At 36.2% G+C, this 22,308-nt stretch overlaps 1 protein-coding gene and 1 pseudogene across 1 annotated transcript in view; one reads left to right on the top strand and one right to left on the bottom strand.

The window, feature by feature from the left end:
* Positions 1 to 1,678: 1,678 nt before the first annotated feature.
* The window catches only part of UBXN8 (UBX domain protein 8), a 23,357-nt gene continuing 2,727 nt past the window's right edge, over positions 1,679 to 22,308 (top strand). Inside the window, 7 exon segments of the mRNA XM_015592792.2 lie at positions 1,679 to 2,247; positions 5,702 to 5,824; positions 8,209 to 8,279; positions 11,685 to 11,807; positions 13,674 to 13,820; positions 15,222 to 15,263; positions 19,378 to 19,452. Coding sequence (XP_015448278.1) covers positions 2,160 to 2,247; positions 5,702 to 5,824; positions 8,209 to 8,279; positions 11,685 to 11,807; positions 13,674 to 13,820; positions 15,222 to 15,263; positions 19,378 to 19,452 — 669 coding nt within the window. The 5' untranslated portion in view covers positions 1,679 to 2,159.
* Positions 6,108 to 6,227, bottom strand: LOC112483409 (annotated as a pseudogene).

Here is a 22,308-nt window from a genome sequence, read left to right as displayed (position 1 = left end):
TTATCTTTGCTTTTAAGCAAGCCCTGTCTAGTGTTCTATTGAACCTAGGTTAACACACTTTTGGAATGCCAGAGCCATTCTCTTTTTCAGTCCCTCCCAGGCGGAGGTGTAACCACCCTCCAGGGAGCACATAATTTTGTTAACTCTACTATAATCCAATTATAGAGATTTCTCAGGCTTACTTTCTTTCACCTTAATTCCAAATGGTTAAAAAGAACTGCCAAACTGTGATTCTCAGAAGCATTTTGAGATCTTGCTTCCCTGCATGTCATCAGTTTGGCTCAAATTAAATCTTATAAAAATTCTCTAAAGGTTTGGATGGTCTTATGAGGATAGTATTATTCTATACACTATGTCCAATCCCAATGAGATACCCACATTTAAAAGGCCACCTTAAACTATTCAAACTTAAACTCTAAAAGCCCTATAAAAAGCACTCTTGACTTCCCCTCTGAGACGCTACTAAAATTATGTCAAAATAGTGTTCTCCCTTAATGTAGTAAGGGAGACACTTGGTTTTACTAGAACAAGTTATTCTGGTGGTATTTTAGGGGGAGTGAGCCTTAGACAATCGCAGTGAAGAAACTTTACAATCAACGAAGTTTGGGAAATGGCTAAGACCCCAAGCAAATCAGAAATACTCAGGAGTGCCCACTTTATTGTCCTGACAGAGCCATCTATAGATTATATTAAGAACATAGGAAGCCAAAGGGGAAAAAAAAATACCCAAAGAAGTAAATCACATCAAAATGAAGATATTAAGAGCTTTAGAACTTCCTTTCTTTCCTGTCTTCATGCAGACAACAAATGAGAACCTCTGAATGATATAATTACTAAATTGGTATGTCATGTTATAATTTATATTACCTCACCTTAGTTTTCAGATTGTGTTCTCAGATTTTGTACCTTCAATTCCAGATGAAGTTCTTTCTGTGGACCCAGCCACAACCTACCTATGTGTATGCCCATCCAGTCTTTAAACTGCAATATTTTAACTGCTGTTAAAGTCTGCATACAGTTTTCTAAACTTGGAACTTCCATTCTCTCTTTTGTCCTCCCACTCTTCCCCTTTCCTAATCTTTACAACACAATTTAGGTGATTTCTTTTAGGAAAGCCCAAATCTCTCGGGGTAGGGTTTGGTGACGGGTAGCACCCTGGGGTATCTCTATTACAGTGCTCAGGCACCATATTTAGGTTTACAGGGGTATCATTCCCACTAAACTGAGTTTCTTGAGGACAAACTCAGTAACTTACACATATTTGAATCTCCAGGCGTTCTAGAGTATTAGGCAAATTGTGCGATTCAATTAATGTTAGCTGAACTAAATTAAATTGAAGGATGAGGTGGAAGGATTGATGGATGGGTCAGAAAATGAAATTTCAGAACATGAAAATTTTTAAGTTGTGAGGCCCTTCATAACTTAACTGAGTCGCAGGTTGTCAGAAGCGCCACAGAGGTGAGTCATGGGATGGCAATGAGGTCATAGAACTGTGCGGCCAAGTTCAGTCATTAACAATAACCTGTTGGCAAAACTAAGGAGCTGAACAAGGGTTAGCGGGTCTCCAGGTTATGAAATTAGGTGCCCGGCCTCACTTTTGAATCGTCTTCCCGTGGCACCAGACCACAAGGAGTCAGAAACCGTTAGAGATTTAAAAAAAAAAAAAAGGTGCTTCATAAGAGTAGTGCTTAGTAGCTCTGACCCAGAAAACCACAGTCATCCACTAAAGACACAAGGTCAAGGAGCCAGGCTGCCTCTAACAGCATCAACTGCCCGTACACTTTCTCCTCCAGTTCATTTTACTGTTGAGAGCGTTTTCACAGCTTGCACAGAGTCTGACCGCCGAAGGGCAGGCGCTGCCGGCCTCAGCTCCAAGGAGCCGCCACGCTAGAGCTCAAGCTTTTCTTCCATAGGACTTGGCTCGGCGGGCAGCCAGTGGGGCCATTTCCCACGGACATCATGTGACGTGGGGCGGCAACTTGTATTTCTTCTCATATGAAGCTACAGATTATGAGTTCAAAAACTCAGGCTTATCTCAATCTGATCAACGACAGGGACCTAGACTCTAGTCCTCTCCCAAAATCCCGCCCTCACGGAACGGTTCCGCTCTAGACCTTCCCAGGGGAGGCAACACCGGAAGCGGCGGTACTTCTGCCACAATGGCATCTCGTGGAGTCGTTGGCATTTTTCTCCTCTCTGCTCTTCCCCTCTTGTGTCTGGAGCTCCGGCGTGGGATCCCGGATCTAGGTAAGCGTTCACTTCTTCCTCTTGGCGCTCACACGGGGCGATTTTCCCAGGGATGTTGCGTAGAATTACCGTCTCGCAGCCGCGCCGCCACTGGCCGGCTTTGACTACGACTCCCAGGCTGCATCGCGCCTGCCTCCCTCTTCAGGCGCAGGGCCGTTCAGTCGCAAGTGTCCCGTCGCCTTGGGGTACCCGACTGCACTTAGCGGAAAAAACGTCCTTGCGGATCTGGTGAAGTTTTGTGTGTAAGGGGACCGACACAGAAAGCACAGGAACAAACACAGACACTACTTTCAAATTGTGTTGAATGCGCAAAAGGAAATAAAGAGGGCGATATAATGGAGGCCTTCTGAAGAATCTAAACAGATTTTAAACAAGGATCCAGCCCTTTTCAAAGCCGGGCAAAAACATTACAGACATTAGGAATTTTGACATGTTGGAGGAAGAGGATGACGACCGCTGTGGCTGGATTAGGGAGATTAAGGGGTATAATGGCTCGAGATAATGTAAAAGTGGAAATTCTCCAGTTTCAGAGAGGCAGTATCTCCAGGTGCAAGCAGTAACTCAGTCACAGGGAGGTGATATCTCCAGGCGCCAGCCCCAGGAGAAGTGCAACATTCCAAGGTGAAGATAATAAAACTGTCTACTAGGCCCTGTTTGATCTGAGAGTTCCCCGGATACATTTATCTTTGTACAAAACGTTAATGGCTAACTTCTGCTTCTTGTAATCTGTTTATTCAAGGATGTAGTAGGAGGCTTTATAAGCTGCCTCCTCTAGAAGCTCGGGGCTGATCTCCTCTAACCCTGCGTGGTAGAGAGTCAGTCCCCGGCCGGCTAATGAAGGCTCATAATTAATCTCAATTGGCTCCGTGGGTCTCAGAATCATTCGCGTCACAGCAATAACATTAATTGAATATCTATCTATCATAAGCCTGACACTAAATGCTGTTTATAATGATCTAATCTGCATTACAATTGTAGGCGGTGGGGACACTTGAAACTGATGTAGGGAGGTTAACTGACTAAACGTTTTTTAAAAAGTCACTGGATTCAGTGTGGAAAATGTTTAGAAAAGGAAGCTATAGTGGAAGCAGTGGGACGGGTTAGGTTTTTGCAGTGGGCTAGCAGTGATGATGGCATGGACTAGGATGATAACCTGAAATGTGCACAGATTTGGGATATTTACAAAGTAGAATCAACAAGATTTGATAATTGGGGTGAGGGAATAGAGGGATTTAAAGAAGACTCCTACGTGGAGGATAGAATAACCCCAAGTAGCTGGTAGTGCCAACGATAAAGGGAAAACTGAAAAGAAAATGGTGGACCTGTGGAGAATCAGTTCATTTTTGGACATATAAGTGATCAGATTACATATCTATCTCCCTCATTAAACTCAGTTTTGAAGTTAGAGAGCATGATGAAACTTAGCTTTAATATTTTCTCTCTCTTAATCCTCCCTTGCCACCCCTGAGAAGTCAGGTACCCAGAATTTTGCTTGAAATAAGAAATTAAAATGCTTTAACAAATTATACAAAGACCCTCCCAAAGCCTCTGATTCAATTCAAGATGTGTTGAAATCTAACAAGACCTTTTATCCAAATGACACAAACGTTAAATTCACACTTACCTATTAAAGAAGTCACCTGATCCCTTTCCAGCATCCATCTCTACTATGCTCATTTGGAATCTTCTCCTTTGCACTAACATTTGTTCACTCAGTCAATGAGAAGGTGATTACTGAGGATTGCAGAAGGAGATCTGTTTACATGATCAGCTCTGACGACAGAGAAATAACACTTCTTGAGGGCAGAGACCATATCTAATTTGTTTTTGTATTCCCGGCACTAATCAAAATATGCAATTTAATAAAAGTAAGCGAAAAATTCTAGAAAACACAACTGGGCTCCTGGCAGCATCTCCATCTAGTTCCTGAAATTTTTACTTAATTAACTTCTTTCTCCTAGAATCCTCTGTTTTGAAATGATGGTTGTTTACTATGGTTTCTTGATAATGGTTCTACAATTATCTAGTAACAGTATTTAAGTCTATTTACCAATCATATATCCCAGTTCAACAGCTATAGAGCTAGTTATATGTGGAACAGTAGTTACAGATGTTAATACTCTTAGTTGGAGCTCCTAATTGAATTCCAGGGGTGGTGGGGAGTAGAATTCCCATACCTGTTCATTCACCTGGGCTATATTTTTGGACATACATTGAAAAACTATCCCTGTCCTTTTCTACTGTGTCAAAGTCTTCATTGCCAGTACATATTTACTTGTACTTAAGCTAAATATTTTGCTGCTGGTTCCTCACATGTGTTATCCTTTGAAGTGTCCTGCACATGGGCTCTTGCGTGTAGGTACCAAAAAAAAATCAACTTAAATTTTTTTTACTTGAAAGATCCACACACAAATCTAGTTCTATTATATTCCCATATGACATTTGCAAATTGCTTGATTACTAGAACAAAAAGCAATATTATGGAATATAAATCCCATAACTCAGTGGTTTCTCTAAATACCGTTACTCTAGGTATTAAATTACTTTCGTAATGGCCAGAGTTACTCCAGATTTAATTATGTTATATTGAACAACACCTGAAACAACAGTTGGACGGGCTGTGATGCAAAAAAATCTATAAATATAAATATGTCTGTATATATAATTCTCTCTTTAATTTTTTGGTTAATAGGCTACCAATGCCATCACATTAGTAAAATGGTTCCTCTGTATTTCCGTCTGGCAATTTTTGAGATTTACAAAAGAAAACTAAAACTTCCTGGGGTGGGGAAGGAACAATTGAAACCATTTTTTTTAAACCATTTTTAACCCAACTTTATATCTCCATTCCTTCACCATTTAGCAAATTATATTACACAAAGTAGGCACTTGTTACGTTTTTTTGCTGATTTAATTTTCATCTTGGTTCTTAAAATATAAAGCCAAATACTGAATTTTTACCTTTTTCTAGGCAAACATGTATATAGTAATTTTATTTACAAATGACCAAATAAATATTGAGAAATAAAGCAGTTTCATAATTTAACTGCGAGAAATAAGAATTTAGTATTTCAGTGGGAATGATTGTTTTTAAACAGAACTAGATTATCACCATGATTTAATTCCTAAGTATGTGGATAATTTTATCTCCTCTGAGCAGAAAGGAAACTGGTATTACATATCAGTGATAGTCATAATATTTATAATGTCACCAGTCACTTGGATTATACCTATATTCCTGAGGTAGAAGATGTTCTAGAATTGTTTTCTGCAAACTTGTTCTGTTAATAACCATGAAAAATTGTGGCACTCAAAGGGGACTATATAAAATAATATAAGACAATTGCATAACTTTTATTATACTTTTCCATTACAAATAATCTTCTAATGTGTTGTTATTAGTATCAAGAAAAGTATTTTCAATTTTAATTTTTTTTTTTTTTACTTTTATAAGGAATTAAAGATATAATTTTGCTGTGTGGCCGAATTCTCTTACTGCTTGCTCTTCTTACTTTAATTATTTCTGTGACTACCTCATGGCTTACCTCATTTAAATCTTCCCAAGTTTATCTGAAAGGTAAGTTTATTGTTTTTATACACTTTTATACTTTACTACTAAAATTTGTTTCCTTTATTCGAGAACCCTGCGTTAATAAGAACCATTTTACCATTAATTTGTACAGTGTATTTTCAAGGTAATCATTACAACTTTGGTCATTGCTTAGGCATAAAAATTAAGGGATTGTAAACTGGCAAGGTCCTTGCAATCTGTGAGGTCAACGAAGGGTTGCCTCGCCTTTTTAAAAAAAAAAAACAAAAAACTTTGATCATGATTTTTAAAAATTTTTTATTATTATTTATGCCTACAGCACCTGGTCTTCCGAGGTGGTCTCCCATCCAAGTACTAACCAGTCCTGACCCTGCTTACTTTCTGAGATCAAATGGGATCGGGCTTGTTCAGGCTTGGCATGGCCGTAGACCATGGACCGTGGCTCCATTGGGGTGTGAACCCAGGACCTTCTGCGTGTAAAGCAGACGTGCTAACCACTACACTATGGAACAACTCCAGTCATGATTTTGAATGGATCATACATCTCAACATTTTTATTTATAAGAAATCATACATTTTCCTTACATATACATTTGAAACTATATCATTTCTAAGTTAATACTTTGCAAATTCTCTAATTTTAAATTGTGTTTATGCAGTTTAACTGCTGTTTGATTACATATAGCTATAAACTATTCTATAAATGGTAAATGTATCCACCATTAATCTCTTAAGGCTTTTCACCCTATTTTTCATTACATGCTGGCAGTTTTTATTTATGCACTTATCTCTTATGTATAGTTAGGTGCTCTTAATTTTAGGAAACCATGCTTGTTCTTAGTTTTCTTTTTTCTTTTTTTGATAAGTGAAAGTTTGTGTTAGAAGCCTTTTAAAACCACATTGTACTATTGTAATTTGCCTCAGATGAATCCTAAAACTAATGCCTACATTCTTACATCCTATTAGAAAAGAAACTTGCCAATAGTAAATCCTGGGCATTATGTTTTATTTTGCTATTTAAATGTAAACAAATAAAAGGAAAATGACCGATGTCAATTTATAGCCCTTTCAAACTAACTATGAATAAAACCATAATCCTAAAAGGTTATACTATTCAACTAAAATTTAAAAGACAACGTGGATATTTCAGGATTTCCCAATTATAGATTTTGGAATTTTTTTCTTTTGGTAAATTATTTGATCTCTCATACTTCAAATTACTCAGCTGGAAAATTAAAATTACTCATTGTAACTTCTCTTAGTAACTTTGTATTGACTACATTTTGATATAAGAGGATATTTGCTGCATACATTAAACTATCAGGTCAAGTAGTCTATGTATTATAAATAAAGGAAACATGTACCTGACAGTTTCTTAATCTTAAGTTGCACCTGTATGTTTTTGGACTGTGAGTCACTTTGGTACATTTATTTATGCGTTGTAATTTTGAAGCATAAATCATGGAAGACTAAAACTAATAAGTAATTAAGACTGTATAGTGCCTAATTATTGTCAGATTTTTCTTCAAATGAGTAAAAAACTGGCTCGCTCACACACTTGCCATTTTCTCTGTTATCAGATATTGAGATATCAGACTCCAGATTTATCCAGAACTTTTTAATCTTCCTTATTTTATAAAGGTTTGCAAGATGAAGTATATCAAAAGTTCAGAAGTAGTCAGTTCTCAGTGGCTTTAAGGATTAAAGCCCCTTCCTCCCCTGCTATTGATTTGTTTGAAAACTATATTCTTTGACTCAGTTTGGAAGGGGTCTTAAGACCAAAAGTCTGACTGATCACATAGGAAGTTAGTGGCCGAACTGGACCTTCTGATTTCCTCTGTGGTTTACTGTCCAAATTTTTTAAACTTGATGAAATATTTACTGACATAGAGATAAAACTGTTGAGAGAAAGGAAGCCTCCTCTTTAAGGAGCCAGGCAGCTTAAAGGATATATTTTCCTAAAAGATTCCTCAAGAGAATAATGAAATATAATTAACTTAAATGAAATTTACACCTAGAATAAAAAAGGTACACATGCAGAAATCCTTCCTTTTGACATTCAGTGGATTATAACCTAATACTGGTTTAGTCACTATAGGCATTGCCAAGCATTGCCACCTTTGGGATCTAGGCATGTTGCTTTTACTGTCATGTCCAAGGGTGACCAAATGGCACTCCTCCTGCCTGCAGTGTGTGCAGTATTCCACACTTCATGTGTGTAATGGGTTTCCGTGCTACATCGTGGAGTTGTTGAAGCCCTATTGGGGGCCTGTAGAAAAAACCCAACCATAAGCATTCTTGAAGCCGCCTCACCAAAACTATAACATACAGTATTAATACATTATCAGAGGACTTTTTTTTCAGAATAGATCTTTTCATACTGATTTTACTTTTATGTTTCGATGTCTTAGAAGAAGAAGAGAAGAATGAGAAAAGGCAAAAACTTGTGAGAAAAAAACAACAAGAGGCACAGGGTGAAAAGGTAAAGCATAATTTTTAGAGAGTATATCTAGAAAGAATACAAAAATATCTGGGGCTTTTAAATTTAGGTCTGTTGCTTTCTGTGTGCTCAGATTTTTTTTTTTATTGTTGAGCTCAAATTCATATGATATAAAAATTAACCATTTTAAAGTGTACAATTCAGTGGCATTTAGCACATTAATAATTTTGTGCAACCAGTACCTCTCTCTAGCTCCAAAACATTTTCTTCACCCCAAAAAGAAAACCTCATACCCATTAAACAGTTCCTTCCTCATCCCGCTAAGCCCGCTTCCATCCTCTGGTAACTACCAATCTGTTTTCTGTTTATGGTTTATCTATTCTGGACGTTTCATATAAATGTTATCCTATAACATGATGTCTTATCTCTGGCTTCTTTCACTTAGCATAACGATTTCTGAGGTTCATCCATATAGCATGTGTCAGTACTTTATCCATTTTTATGGCTGAATAATATTCCATTGTATGGATATACCAAATTTTGATTATCCTTTCATTTGCTGATGGACATTTATGTTGTTTCCACCTTTTGGCTATTGTGAATAGTGCTGCTAGTGTTAACTCTTCTTTAAAGGTTTGATAGAATTCACCAATGAATCCATTTGGTCCTGGACTTTGTTGGCTTTTAATTAATGATTCAATCTCTTGTTAGTTCTGTTAAGATTTCCTATGTCTTCTTGAGTCACTTTAGATCATTTGTGTGTTTCTAGAAACTTGTCCATTTCATCTTGGTTATCTAATTTGATGGCATACTATTGTACATAGTATTCTCTTTTAATCCTTTTTATTTCTGTAAGGTCGGTGGTCATAGCCCCACATTCATTTCTGATATTAGTTGTCTTCTCTTTTTCTTAGTCAAGTTAAAGAACTTGATCTTTTCAAATAATCCATTTTCAGTTTTGTTGGTTATATTGTTTTTCTATGCTATCCTCTATATTTTTATCTCTTCTGTAATCTTTATTATTTGCTTCCTTATGCTAGCTTAGGGTTTAGTTTGTTCTTTTTTTAGTTTTATAAAATATGTAATTAACTTCTTGATTTGAGATCTTTCTTCTTTACTTAGATGTTTTCAGCTATAACTTTCCCTCTGAGCACTGCTTTTGCTACATCTTATCCGAGATAGGTTTTGATAGCTAAAAATTGCTTTTACCATGGATGATTGTCTAAGTTATTTTCTTGACCTTGAATTGTCAGGTAGTACTTGGGCAGTTGCCACATTGATGACTGACCTTTGTGAAAGAGGAGATTCCTGTGGACTTCCACCTAAATGTTAAAAACATAAACCCTTTACAAAGGCCTTAATACATGGGATTAATTTTTGACATCAATCACTCATTTTTCTGGCAAATCAATTATTCCTTTTTAAGTAATCAAGTGAAGGCTGAAAGCAAATCACAAAAGTAAAAGCCTACATATTTGGGGGGCAGGGGGTGTACTACATTTCTAACTACCTGATCTGAATTTAATAACAATGAAAGTATCCTTGCAAGATTTTTAAGAAGATCTCTTGTAATTATTTGAACTCCTCAAATTTAATGTTATCTTTTGTGGAAGTAACTGTTAATTTTAAAGCCTTGCATGATTATTAGTAAACTATAATTCCATCTATATGCTAATTGTATACTAACTGGCATATGTAATTCCTAAGAGTATGTAAAGTTGGGATTCTTTTGTTTGGCAAAAGTCAAAAAACTTTATTAACTCTGTCTTTTCTCTTTAGACAAAGGAAAATCAATAAATCAATGTCACAATATAGTCTTTGTGCATGGTGAAGTGCCTGGTCTGTGCAGACATGTGTCCGATGATACATAAAATTTTTGAGTCTTTGCATTTAAAAAATGATCTTTGTCTTCTGACACTTGATTGATAGTTTGATTTTGTATTGAATTACAGGTTGAAAATCATTGGAATTTTGAAGTATTACACCATTATTCTCAAAATTCCAGTGCAGCTTTTCAAGTTCCCTTTTTTCTGTTCGTTAATTTTTGTCTCCATTTTTTATGTTGGAGGCTTTCCTGAATCATCTGGTAGTCCTTGGCTCTGTCCTTTCAGATTTAAGAATGATGCACTAAGAAGCTAACTGATGGTATATGCATTTGTAAAATTTCGAGTTTTGTGTTCTTTACTGTTTATAAGTTATACTTCAGCGGAAATGGAAAATAAAGCTAAATTGGAATTTCTGTGTATGTGAGCAGAGCTTGAAGTGTTGTCTGTTGGTGTAGGGTACACACCAATTTAATGGTAAGGGTGACTGAGGAGTAATCTAGCTTTGTCAGTATCTCTGTGTTCCTCTTGCAGTTCACTTTCTTTAGAGAAGGAGCCTGGCTACCAGCAGTCTGAGTCAGGTAGGAAGACAGCTGGGGAGTCTGTGCATATTCTGTTTTAGTTTGCACTCCTGCCCTCCACTAGACCTCAGATCTGTGACTCTGCAGCCTCTCTGGTTCACATTCCCAAAGAATAAACCTTCTGTGCCTGTCTATATATGGTAGGGTGGGTCTGGGGATCTAATAGGTCTTTTATCTTTTTCCCCCCCTTTTCCCTAAGAACCTCAGATGTAAATTGGAGTCGTCATCATCCCTGGTTCACTACATATTCATCATTGCTTGCTGGATGCATAAGCTTCCCCCATCACCCTCTGTTTTTAGCTCTGTACCCTACCCCCTGTCACTGCCATGGTATCTGGTGTCTCTTCAGAGCTGTTGCAGGTCTGTGGAGGGGACTGGCCTCCTTTACAAGCACTGTTATCCTCCTTTACAAGCACTTAGGTTGCATCTTTCCCACTCTTACATCAGCTACCATTCCTCCTCCTGCCCTCAGATATAGTGGTTTGAGGATTATAATATTTCTGTTTTATCAGCGATGGTATTTGGGTTTCTATTTCTTGTTTCCATGGTTGTTTTGGGGTGATTTTCAAGAGGGAGGAAGGCAGAAATTTCACTCTGTCATCTTAAAACCAGAATCTCCATTTCTTTTGAAATAGCTCCAAAAATATTTTCTACTTTACTATGATTGAGCTATTCAATTAATGCTCTTCCAAATGAGTTGGTGCCTTGGGCATTATGGCTTGAAACACACCGCCCCAACTTTAAGCTCCTGAGAAGGCATCTTTGTATCCCTAGCCCCCAGTCGGTTTTTGTTACACTGAAAACACATTAAAGGTGATAAAAGCAGACTGCCTTAAAAGCATAAGTATAGAACATTTACCTTAGGTATAAATACAAATTTTTAACAAACTGATGCAAAAATGGAGGATGCTGCTTTTTTTTTGCCAAAATTTAGTGTGAAAACACAATTTCTTACCTGGTTCTTATTTACAACTTTATAGACAATGTAAAACCTTAGGAATGTTAATTTATAGTAAAAACACCTAATTCATTTTTTTGAACAGGCCAGCAGATACATAGAGAATGTTCTAAAACCTCACCAGGAAATGAAATTGAAAAAACTGGAAGAGCGCTTTTATCAGATGATGGGTGAAACCTGGAAGTTAAGCAACGGTCATAAACTTGGGGTTAGAAAATATTCCATTTTATATTTTGAATTCCGTTAGTATTTAAGTTTCTTTTTACATATAAAGTGATTTTTTAAAATTGCAAATGATGTTAAACTGTTAATAGTCTTTTTTTAGGCATCTTTATTTATTAATAATGATTGTACATCAGTTTTTATTCAGTATATTTGTGTGTGGTTTTTGGTGCCTAAGAGCATATAACTTAAAGCCTTGAAAAGCTCTAACATAAGGTAAACTTTAAGAAAACTGTTGACTATATCATTGTATTTTATATGAGGGAATTCAGATCTTTCTTCAAGGATCTTTAGCGTACATACTCATTTTGCTTGGGTCTGTTTTTGTATAGCCAAATTAACTTTGGCTCTTTTTTCCTTTAGCATTGAGTATGAATTCTGTTATTTGCTCATGGGAGTTCACAATTTTAAGTTTTCTTACAGAGAAAAGGGATATTCATAAAGGAATTAAGTTTTAGAATAAAACTTAATAGCTTTTATGTGTAAGATCATTTCTGTCCCAAAGACTTTTTTGCCTTGTGTTTACAGTGCACCTTTCACTATCTTGTAAAGAAAATGATTCAGTAAAAGTAAACAGGATTCTTAAAGTGAAGAAGAATCTATTTTTATTCCATTTATAATGGTAAAAATCAAGGGTGAGTAATAAAATTAATGGGAAAGACAGGGAAGGTAAAATGCAACTGCTATGTACTGATTTCATTTCTGAGTTGAGTTTGTCTTCTGTTCAATTTTGTGGTGTTAAACACTGATTTCAGCCTGCCACATCTCTTTCTGAAATGGTCACAATGTGAATTAGTCATTCTGCCCCGTGCTATTAGGCTATGTCTTCATGGCACTATTAGTTTGTATTTTAACATAATAAGTGTGTATGTCTGTGGTGGGGGCGGGTGGTGTAGCAAAAAGTCAGGGACAGGGTAGACCATTGGTGTTGTTATAAAGGCTCTTAGGGCCATCAAAACTTGAGAATTGGAATGTTAGAGATGAAAGAAAGTGTATCCATAAGCTGAAGCTGATCAAACCCATAGTTTGCAGTGAGGCAGCCTAAATTCGGTCAGTTAATTGTTCAGCATCAAGATCTCTTGGCTCCCATTCTCCAGGCTCCTTCCACCAACTTCTCTTAGGATAAAGGAAGGAGGAAAACAGCCCACCGAAATGGTGGCCATTTTTGTCTGATAAAGAGAAATTTTACAAGGTCAGTAGATATGGAAGAAAGGTATTAGTGAACTAATAAGTATATATTTGAGAATTTGACACTGAAGTGAATTATCTTGCTAAGGAAAAAGTTTTAATAGATAATATTGATAAAAATAATCTTTATGCTTTCTGGAATAAAATCCTTTGCCTCCTAAAGTGATCGATTCAAATGGAAGCCCCAAATTTAAATTTGAGAACCAAAATATGTTTCTATATAACAAGATACTAAGGCTGCATTCAGTTATGGAAGTTTTGCACAGTCATATACATAGACATATGTTTTTACATATATGTTCTGTTTTCATAGGCTTTTAAGGCATAATCCCTTGCACTGCCTTGCTTTCTTTACTGAAAAGAAGAAAAGATATCCAGATTTTTTTCTTTTTTTCCATCCTACTGAAAAATTTGGGGGTCAATTAAAATGGAAAGGTCTCTCTCAGTTTTGTATCTATCAGAGGGAACCTCAGAGCTAGATAAGGGTATTTTCTACAGGATGTTAAGCTCCGTGTTTTCTTGTCTAAGGAGATAATGCTTTAATTTTCTGGGTCTAATAATGACTATTATATTTTTTTGCTGAAATGCCATCAGGTAAAAGAAATAACCACTGTGAATAAAGTTGATAAAAGCATCTCTTTAGAAACTGTCTGGTTTTGACCAGGGTGATGAAGATTTGGTGGTTGAAAACGAGAGTCAGACATCTTTTGAAACATCAAACAGAGAAGCAGCAAGGAGACGGAACTTGCCTAATCCTTTTCAAAGTTTCTTTTGCTGAACAGCGCATGCAGAAGGAGGTTCGTTATGCAAAGCCTACTCACTGCATTGTATCAGTGTACAGTAGGAATATTGTTCTCTGGGTGAGGTGGTATACTGAGTGAAGAATAGGACTGGCTTTTAATCCAGATGATGTCTTCCCACTACCTTATGAAGTGATAGACTTAATTAAGAATCACTTTTCCTGCTTAATATTAATGTTCTGAATCAAACTTAGAAGGTATGAAGATAAATGATACTAGGTTTAGATACTAGGTTCAGTTTTCTTTTTAAGGAAGTAATTTGGTTATGTAGAAATGAAAAACAATGTTTACCAAGGAAATATTCCTTTTGGTAGCTAAGACATGATGAAGCCATATTTAATGAGTGGGTAATAACACGAGTGTATCATTTTCTTCAGTGGCCCTACTAGGGAATGGGTTAGCAACCACTTACTTTGGAACAGTGCTCAGCTTTTATTATTCCTTCTTTCTTTTCAAATTTTTAATCCTTAAGTTAAATTTGGAGCTGGCAAAGATTGGAAATAAGAAATCTGTTTTTACTGACTTAGGAAAAGCTGGTGGGTTATCTAATCCCTGAGAGTGGTTTCAAATGTATTGCTTCTTAGTCTGAGGCGTTCCTGGTCCCTTAATGGAGCTTGAGGATGGGACTCAGGTCACTGAAGTATTTCTAACATTTCAAAAAGATCTAATGAACTGTATGGACTAATTAAAAATTCAAGATTCTTTGTTTTTTGTTAAGAGCACAAATTAGCTCATGCTGATGGTAAATTTCGGTTGACCATCACATGCTTTGATACCAAATGAGAACAAATGGTTTATTTAATAAATGCAATTAATGTTTGTCAGATAAAATGATAAAAAATGTGGAGTCTATGGTATTAAAAAATAAAAAGTGTTCCTAGAGGTGAAATTGAAATATGACAAGTGTTTTAATGAAAGAAAATGGTCTGAACATCTGGTTTTTTAATAGATAGAGAAAAATATGGAAGCACTGAGTAAATCATGCAAGCAACCAAAGTGAATGGTTGCTAACCAGTCCTCTAGAAGAGCAAGTGAAGAAAAATATACATTCAACTTAAAATGTGTATATGTATGAACCGAAGTAATTGTAGGGTCTTATTTTCCTCTGTCCTTAAAATAGTATATTTTTATATAGTATCTTGGAACCTCATAAAAACAGAATTCTTTAAGTGTGTATAGATTGAAAATCCTGTTCTTATGATCTTTTGTTAGCACAAAGTTGTTTACCCAAAAATGTTTATGAATTTAGCTCTTATTCTCATTGTAAACTTCTTATAAGTGTATCTGAAATGAAGATTTCATTAAACTTAGATGTGTCTAAATTTTGTATTGAAAGGAACTTTTCTCATTGAGATTATTTTTTCTTCTTTGAAATGTTTACATTCCTGTTACTAATATTTACTTTTCTTCAGGTTCCAGATTTACCTGAAGAACCTCCTGAAACAGCTGAAGAAGTAAGCTGATTTTTTTCTTTGAAAATTAAATATATTTTATATTTCCTTTAACGTTAAGTAGGGCTCATCTAAGTTTGGGTTTAGAAAGTATAGATAGTGTAAGTGCTTAAGTAATTGCACTATAATTAGGTCTTGTTTTGAATATGGTGTAATGTCAAACTCCTAAACTCACATCCTGTTTTGGAAGCCTGCTGTTTGCTGAGTATGTTTTTTAGAGCTTAGAACCTTCCAGCCTTCCAGCTGCATCAGGCAGAGATAAGATACATGGGCTTTTCCAAAATTCAAGTCAGCAAATAAGGTACTTATTAAGATAGAATCAAAATAGGCAGATAACTTCAAATTTTAGTTTTTCTCTTAGAAAAGAGAAAATGAAGAATGTACCTATACTGTAGATATTTGAATTAAAGGGTAGTTTGCTGTTTAGGGGGCAGAGTTAGACTGAAACCCTACTCTGCATTGAGCCATTGTCAACACATTTGTAACATTTAAGTCCAGTACTGTGGATGTCAGGAAAATCTGAAAGTCACATAGAAATAGAGATAATGAAATGTATGATGCAGGTAGTGAACTCCCATGAGAAACACAATGGTTTCTTTTGTTTGTTTCTCCCCCGTATACCAGATAAATTTCTCCCTGTTATACCAGATAAATTCATGCCCATGATATAGATCTGTCCTGATCTTTCTACATTTTCACTTCTCATCAAGCTCAGGGTTGATATCCATGGCAACCATTTACAATACAGGAGTAATTAAATATAGCTCAGGTTTGACAGGGAATGCCTTTTATGAATTTACTCTAGCTTTGACACACATGACATTATTCCTACAAAATAGCAGTTTGTCACTGAAGGTGCATGGATTATAGACATCAGATTGTCAGTGAATCCTTTGAAACTGTACCTTTTAGTGATTATATGTAAAAGGACGGTGTTTTTCTTCAGACTCTCAGATCTGTGACACTAAAAAGGTTGAGAAACTTCTGCTCCCCTCTTTGTAAGCGTCATTTATAGTCATTCCGTTTTATTTCTTCTCTATCCTTTTCCAATATTTGTTAGGTGATATGTTGTTACACTCATTAAAGTGTATGTGAGAGTAATGGAATTTTAGAACCAGAATGAACCTAAATAACAACTCTCTCATCCCATTTCCTCACTTGAAGCTGAAGCCATAGGGTAAGAGTCCGAGGTGCCTGCTGGGAGAACCCAGATCTCCTGGCTGTAGCCAGTACTCTTCCCTCATTTATTCTATAAGCAATACTGTAACCCTATTTTCATATCCCTGCTCTGAGTTTTCGTCCTCTTTACTCTGTTTATGGTTAATACAGTAAAAAATAATTATAAATAACTGTTATCTGAGAATCACATGTAAAATGTATGCACCATATATATATAAATATATACATAGTGTCAATTGGTCGAGCAACTTTTATAGTGCAATTTTATAAAGAATGCCACTAATGTATAAGTTGATACTACATGATACTTTTACAGTGTATTCTACATTAATGAAGAAATGCTAAATATTGGACTATTTTCATTCTATCACAGTCATCATTAGGCAAGGCATTTTTCATCTGTACAGTTGCTACTGCTCATAAATTTCTAAGAAGCCAGTGCAAAAATTCTTAATTTCCCACTAACTGTTCATAAATGTTCCCTGTTCTCATTGACTTAGATCTTGTTATCATACTCTTGATCTAAACAGCTGTTTCTGAGCAGTTAGTCTGGTCTCTCTAGACGCTTCTCTATCTGGATTTTCCCCTCATTATAGCCAGTTTTTCAGAATAATGAAAATAGTAAGCATGGAATATCATTATAATCATAAAAGTTAAAAACAAGGAAAAGAAATTATTCTATTTTGGGGAGCGTGCCATTCCAATCCATCTGCTATCACCTTAATAAAGTATTTTCGAAGTAAAGACAACATGCCTAGAGTAGGGAATGCAAGATATACCTGGTTACCCAAGACTTCAGGATATTTGTCTTTGTAACTTATGTAATCATATCATTTCTGGCTTTCTGCAAAATGCTATTTCCTGTTTTGTCAACTTAAAAATTTTGCTCTGGTATTATAATCATTACATATCATCATATATAAAGTTTGCCCTAGCAAAACAAATATATTTTGATCTCTAAGCTATATAACTGTTTTATGAGTACATACATAAAATAATTTTACTTTTAGGAATACTAGAAATTATAATTTTCAAGAAACTATCTATTTCTTTGTTAAAGTTAGGCCCATTAAATGTATGGTGTTACCCACAGAATAAAGGGACATTTTTATAATTCTGTAATGCTAGGAGAAGGGACTAAAATTCATTTTAAAGGTTAACGGAACCAGATGAAGCTTTCACTATGAGTGTGTATGTATGTGTGTGTGTGTGTGTGTGTGTACATGTGAGAAAATTCCTATTAGAGTAGAAGCCTGCTTGGATTTAAACACAGACTAATAGAAGAGGAAACTAATGACTAACGTGTATTTCTGATAAGGAAGGGAGGGATCTGAAACATAATTAACATAAATCTTTCTTTAGCAGTACACCCTAATTTTTTAGTGCCTGTTATGTATTTAATATTACAACTATCCATAGAGCTCTAAAATAATATAAGATTTTTAAAATGAGAGGAGGAAATAACTCATGGTGATCTTGAATTCACAAGGGAATATTCATATGTTGCTGTTCTACTTTTAAATAAAAAAGACAATAACTGTATAATTTAAGATAATTTGAAAATAATTTTGTAAATCATCAAATAATGGTACCATATCACCACAGCAACTGTTTTCATTATCGTATGCTATCTTATTTCATCTTAAGGAGTACTTGAGGACCAAATTTTAATTATTGCTGCCACTTTTAATTTAGATGTCATTTAACATGTTTGGGACAATGATTTACTTTCCAGTTTGGGTTGTTTCTCAAGCCTTTTACCCATTATTCCACTACACTGTCAGTATTAGGAAGATTGAACAACCAGTTGTCACAGTAATTGTAATAACAGAACAATTGCTAGATTTCAAACAATGATAGTTCATTTCTTTCAAGTATTTATCTAACTATAATGGAAAACATTAATTCACTAAATTTTAACCCTATTTTCTCTCACAGCATTTGGCTTTAATTATCCTATCAGATCATTAAAATTTGAATGAAATCTCACTGTAATAGTTACATTTTATTGTTTCTAAAAATAAGCAAAATTGGCTTTTAGTCTGTGATTCAGTTATTTTGTGATTTGTTTTATCATAAAACTTTTCTTTAGTAGAATAACAGGGCTCAACACTGCGCTGATTTGGATGGGAATCAAATACCTTACCTACTTGAATGGAAATATTTTCTAACATGGCTTTCCTGAAGCGGGTAGGCGCTGCTGTGAAACCACCATTTCTATATAATGCCTGCATTAACTCCCAGGACAGTTATGATAATGTTAACCATAAGAAAAGGTTTCCTGTCGGGTAAATAGTAAACATCAGAATAAATGACTAATTCATCATCTTTTCTTTTTGGAATTTTTTTTTTTAACATACTAGCAGTTTGCAAGTTCTTTTTAGCTGTTTCGCTGTTTTGTCAAAGGAAATATTATGGGGAAACTCAATATGTAACACAATTAAAGCAGGACTGCTCCCAGGAGAGGTCTCAGAGCTCCCAGTAACCAGGACCAACTCTAGGCTCATTTGCTTAGGTGATGTAGGCATGGAGCACAGCCTACAGTAATAAAGTGAACAGGGTAGCTTTTTGTTTATGTCCAATCTAATGTTTCTCTTGCTGTATACTATGAGGTGTCACTGGATCTTGGTTTAGTAGGTCACTTTTGAAGCACAGCTGCAATCTGCATGTTACTAGGCAGTTGTTTAGTCTCTGGTGCCCCCTCTGGAAGGCTCTGTCACTGATCTCAATTAGTAGGAAGATGTTTTTCAGTTTCAGAAGAATTATTTCTGTTTAGAGTGAATTTTATCTGGATCTTTATGTTGGTCTATAACCAGAGCTAAATTCCTACAAAACTCCACATGAGCTTTTATAATTACAGATGTTTCACTTGAGTAGTAATTTTAGATTGCAAAGAGCAGTGGATTGGAATTCATATCTGAATATTTTTATTCCTCAGGTAGTTACTGTTGCTCTCCGATGTCCAAGTGGGAGCATCCTGAGGAGAAGGTTTTTTAAGTCTTACAGCTCACAGGTGAGGAAATGCATATTTTGAGAAATATTCGTGTTGAAATTGGCAATACACTTACGTGTATTATAATTTATAAGTACTCTATGTTGTAGAATTTTGGAAACTGTAGCCTGCTGGGTCCATTTAAACTGTTCTGCATTCAAAAATTTTTTCAGTTCTTTTCCTATTTTTTTATCTGTTTTGTTTGTTTGTTTGTTTTAGTTACTTAATCACAGCTTGGTGGGTAAGCTGCTTTCAAATCCTTAGGAAGCAGCCAGTATTAACTTTGTTCCCATGACTCCTGATGGATTATTAACCTAAGCCCCTTTGCTTATATGTAATTTTCAGATCATTTTCTAGGACTTATTTTCTTTTGTTCTCTTAAAAAAATGTTTTTTCTCTTAAAAACAATACTGTGTTCATTAGCAATACTTTGGAAAATATAGAAAAGTAGAGGAAAAAAATGATCTGCAGTCTCACACCAAAGCTAATAACTAATATTTTCGTATATTTCTATTTTTGAATGCATTTAAACATATAATTATGTATTCATTAAAAATATGTACCTAATAAGTTTCTATCCTGATTATTGCATGTAACCTATGACAAGAATGCTTATAAACCAAGAAAAATTTAGGAGTGAAAAAGATGAAAGGGGAAGTACAAATGATCAGTTATATAAATAGTCACAGGGATGTAAAATACAGCATAAGGAATACAGTCAATAATATCGTAATGTAATTACTATGTATGTTGTCAGATAAATACTAGATTTTTAAGGTAAATGTTTAATCACTATGTTCTGATTAACCTATAACTGTAATTGAAAAATAAATTTTAAAAAAAGAAAATTTGGAAAAAAATTTTACTACCTATGTGATAGTCATTTCTTTATAAGGAGCTATACAAATCAAGGAAAAGATAAACACCTCAGTAGAATGGCAGATAAAAAAACATGAAAAATTTCCTGAAGAAGAAAGACCAAGTGTCAGGGTCAGGGTCAGGGGTATTGCTGAGCTGACCCAGAAGCTTTGAGATGTGATGCCCAGTTGGAAGAATGCACAAGAGGCAGACATGAGGATGAAACGGCAGGCACTAACTTTATTGTGTGGACCGCACTTCTGTTGGGAAGTGCAGTTCTATTGGGGAGTGCAGTCTATTGCACGGGGCACGCAGTCTTGTGCACATTTATCCTGCTCCCCTTCTTCTCCAGGGACCACATGGCTCTTCACATAGCAGAGTACAAAAGTGGCATTCAGCCACACATGCGTGATACAATAAGCTGAAGTATGTTTACATATTTTCTAAGTCTGGGGTCCTATTCCTAGTCGCGGGCCTGGATCCCAGCCAGACTTTGGGCCAGTCAGGCATGGCGTCCACACCAAGTAACATAAAAATATGAAAAAGATGCCTGGCCTCACTTAGAATTAAACAAGTGATAATTAAAATGGGACACCATTTTCTACCTATCAGATTGTTCGAGAGTAAAAAAAAATAGTACCCAGGGAGAAAAAAAAGGCGTAGATGATAGAGGCTCTGTTTATTCCCTCTGGCGACCAAATCAAAGTTGTGACAGAAACAAGGAGCAGCCTCAAGGAAAAATCGTCTGGGATCTTGATGAACAAGCCATACAACTAGGGAGAAATCTAAGAAAGCAGCCTGCAACGGCAGAAAGTAGGGCGGGGCAGGGACACAGGGCTGCGCGGTCCAGAGTGGCTGAGTGAGACGGAGGCTGTGGCAGCAGCATCCGCAGAAGCCTCTTAAAGGGGCCGCATCCACAAACGGATTTTCGCGGTCATGGACCTGCTCACTCTGAGCACCAGTGCCGATTAGGCTGTGCTCAGCGGGTACCAGGGACTAACAGGGAGACATTGTCAGAGTGAGGGCTGAGGCAAGACTCACTCTGTACAGAAGTGCTGGCAGTATCCATTGTTCCTCTGTTGAGCCCTCCCCATCCCAACACCGTCATAGCTGTGGCAGCATCAAACTGGGTAACAGGTTGCTCTGCCCAGAGGATTCCCTGAAACCCCGCCTCTCCCAACTCGTGGCCCCACCCAAGCCACATCCAGGTGTATCCTCAGCAAGTCAGATGCTCCTTGCTGAGCAGTGCCTAGATTCATACTGGAGGCAGCTGGCCTCGGTTTCCAGCATGGCCTTTTGAGGCAACTGTAAGCACAGCATCTGTGGATTGCTTGCTGAATCTTAACAGGTGGTCCCGGAGGGGAAGAGGCTTGGGTTAAATTTGGCCTGTAGCTGTACCCCTCTCAGGACTGTGCCATTGGACAGCTACTTCACAAATCCACACTAATAAGACTTGGAGACTTAGGTGCTTTGCTTAGTACATAGAAACAGACACGGAAAGGCAGCCAAAATTGGAAGACGAAGAAGCAGAAACCATATGACAGAGAAGAACAGAGATCCAGGTATAATGGAGTCAAGTAATCTAACAGATGCAGAGTTCAAAACACTGTTTATAAAGATGCTCAATGAACTTATGGGAAGTATAGATAAATTCAGTGAGAACTTCAACAAAGAGATCAAAATCATAAAAATGGAAATGGAAATTATAAAAGGGAACGAGTCTGAAATGAGGAACACATTATCTAAGATGAGAAGTATATTAAATGGAATAAACAAAGGAATAAACAAAGTGAATAAAGAAAAAGATCAAATGCCTTATCTAGAGGACAGGAAAGCCAAGGACACACAATCAGAATGGCAAGAGATGAGATGCCAAGACTATAAAAGTAATTTAAGGAGCACATGGGACATTGTTAAGGGTCCAAATATCCATTCGATCAGCATAACTGAAGAAAATCAAGATGTTGAACAGCTGTTTGAAGAAATAATGATGGAAAACTTCCCTAACCTGGTGAAAGA

This window comes from Pteropus alecto, unplaced genomic scaffold (assembly GCF_000325575.1).
Source record: "Pteropus alecto unplaced genomic scaffold, ASM32557v1 scaffold24, whole genome shotgun sequence".
Taxonomy (NCBI): Eukaryota; Metazoa; Chordata; class Mammalia; order Chiroptera; family Pteropodidae; genus Pteropus; species Pteropus alecto.
Note: the sequence above shows the minus strand (reverse complement) of the source record. Positions and strands in the feature narration are given on the sequence as shown.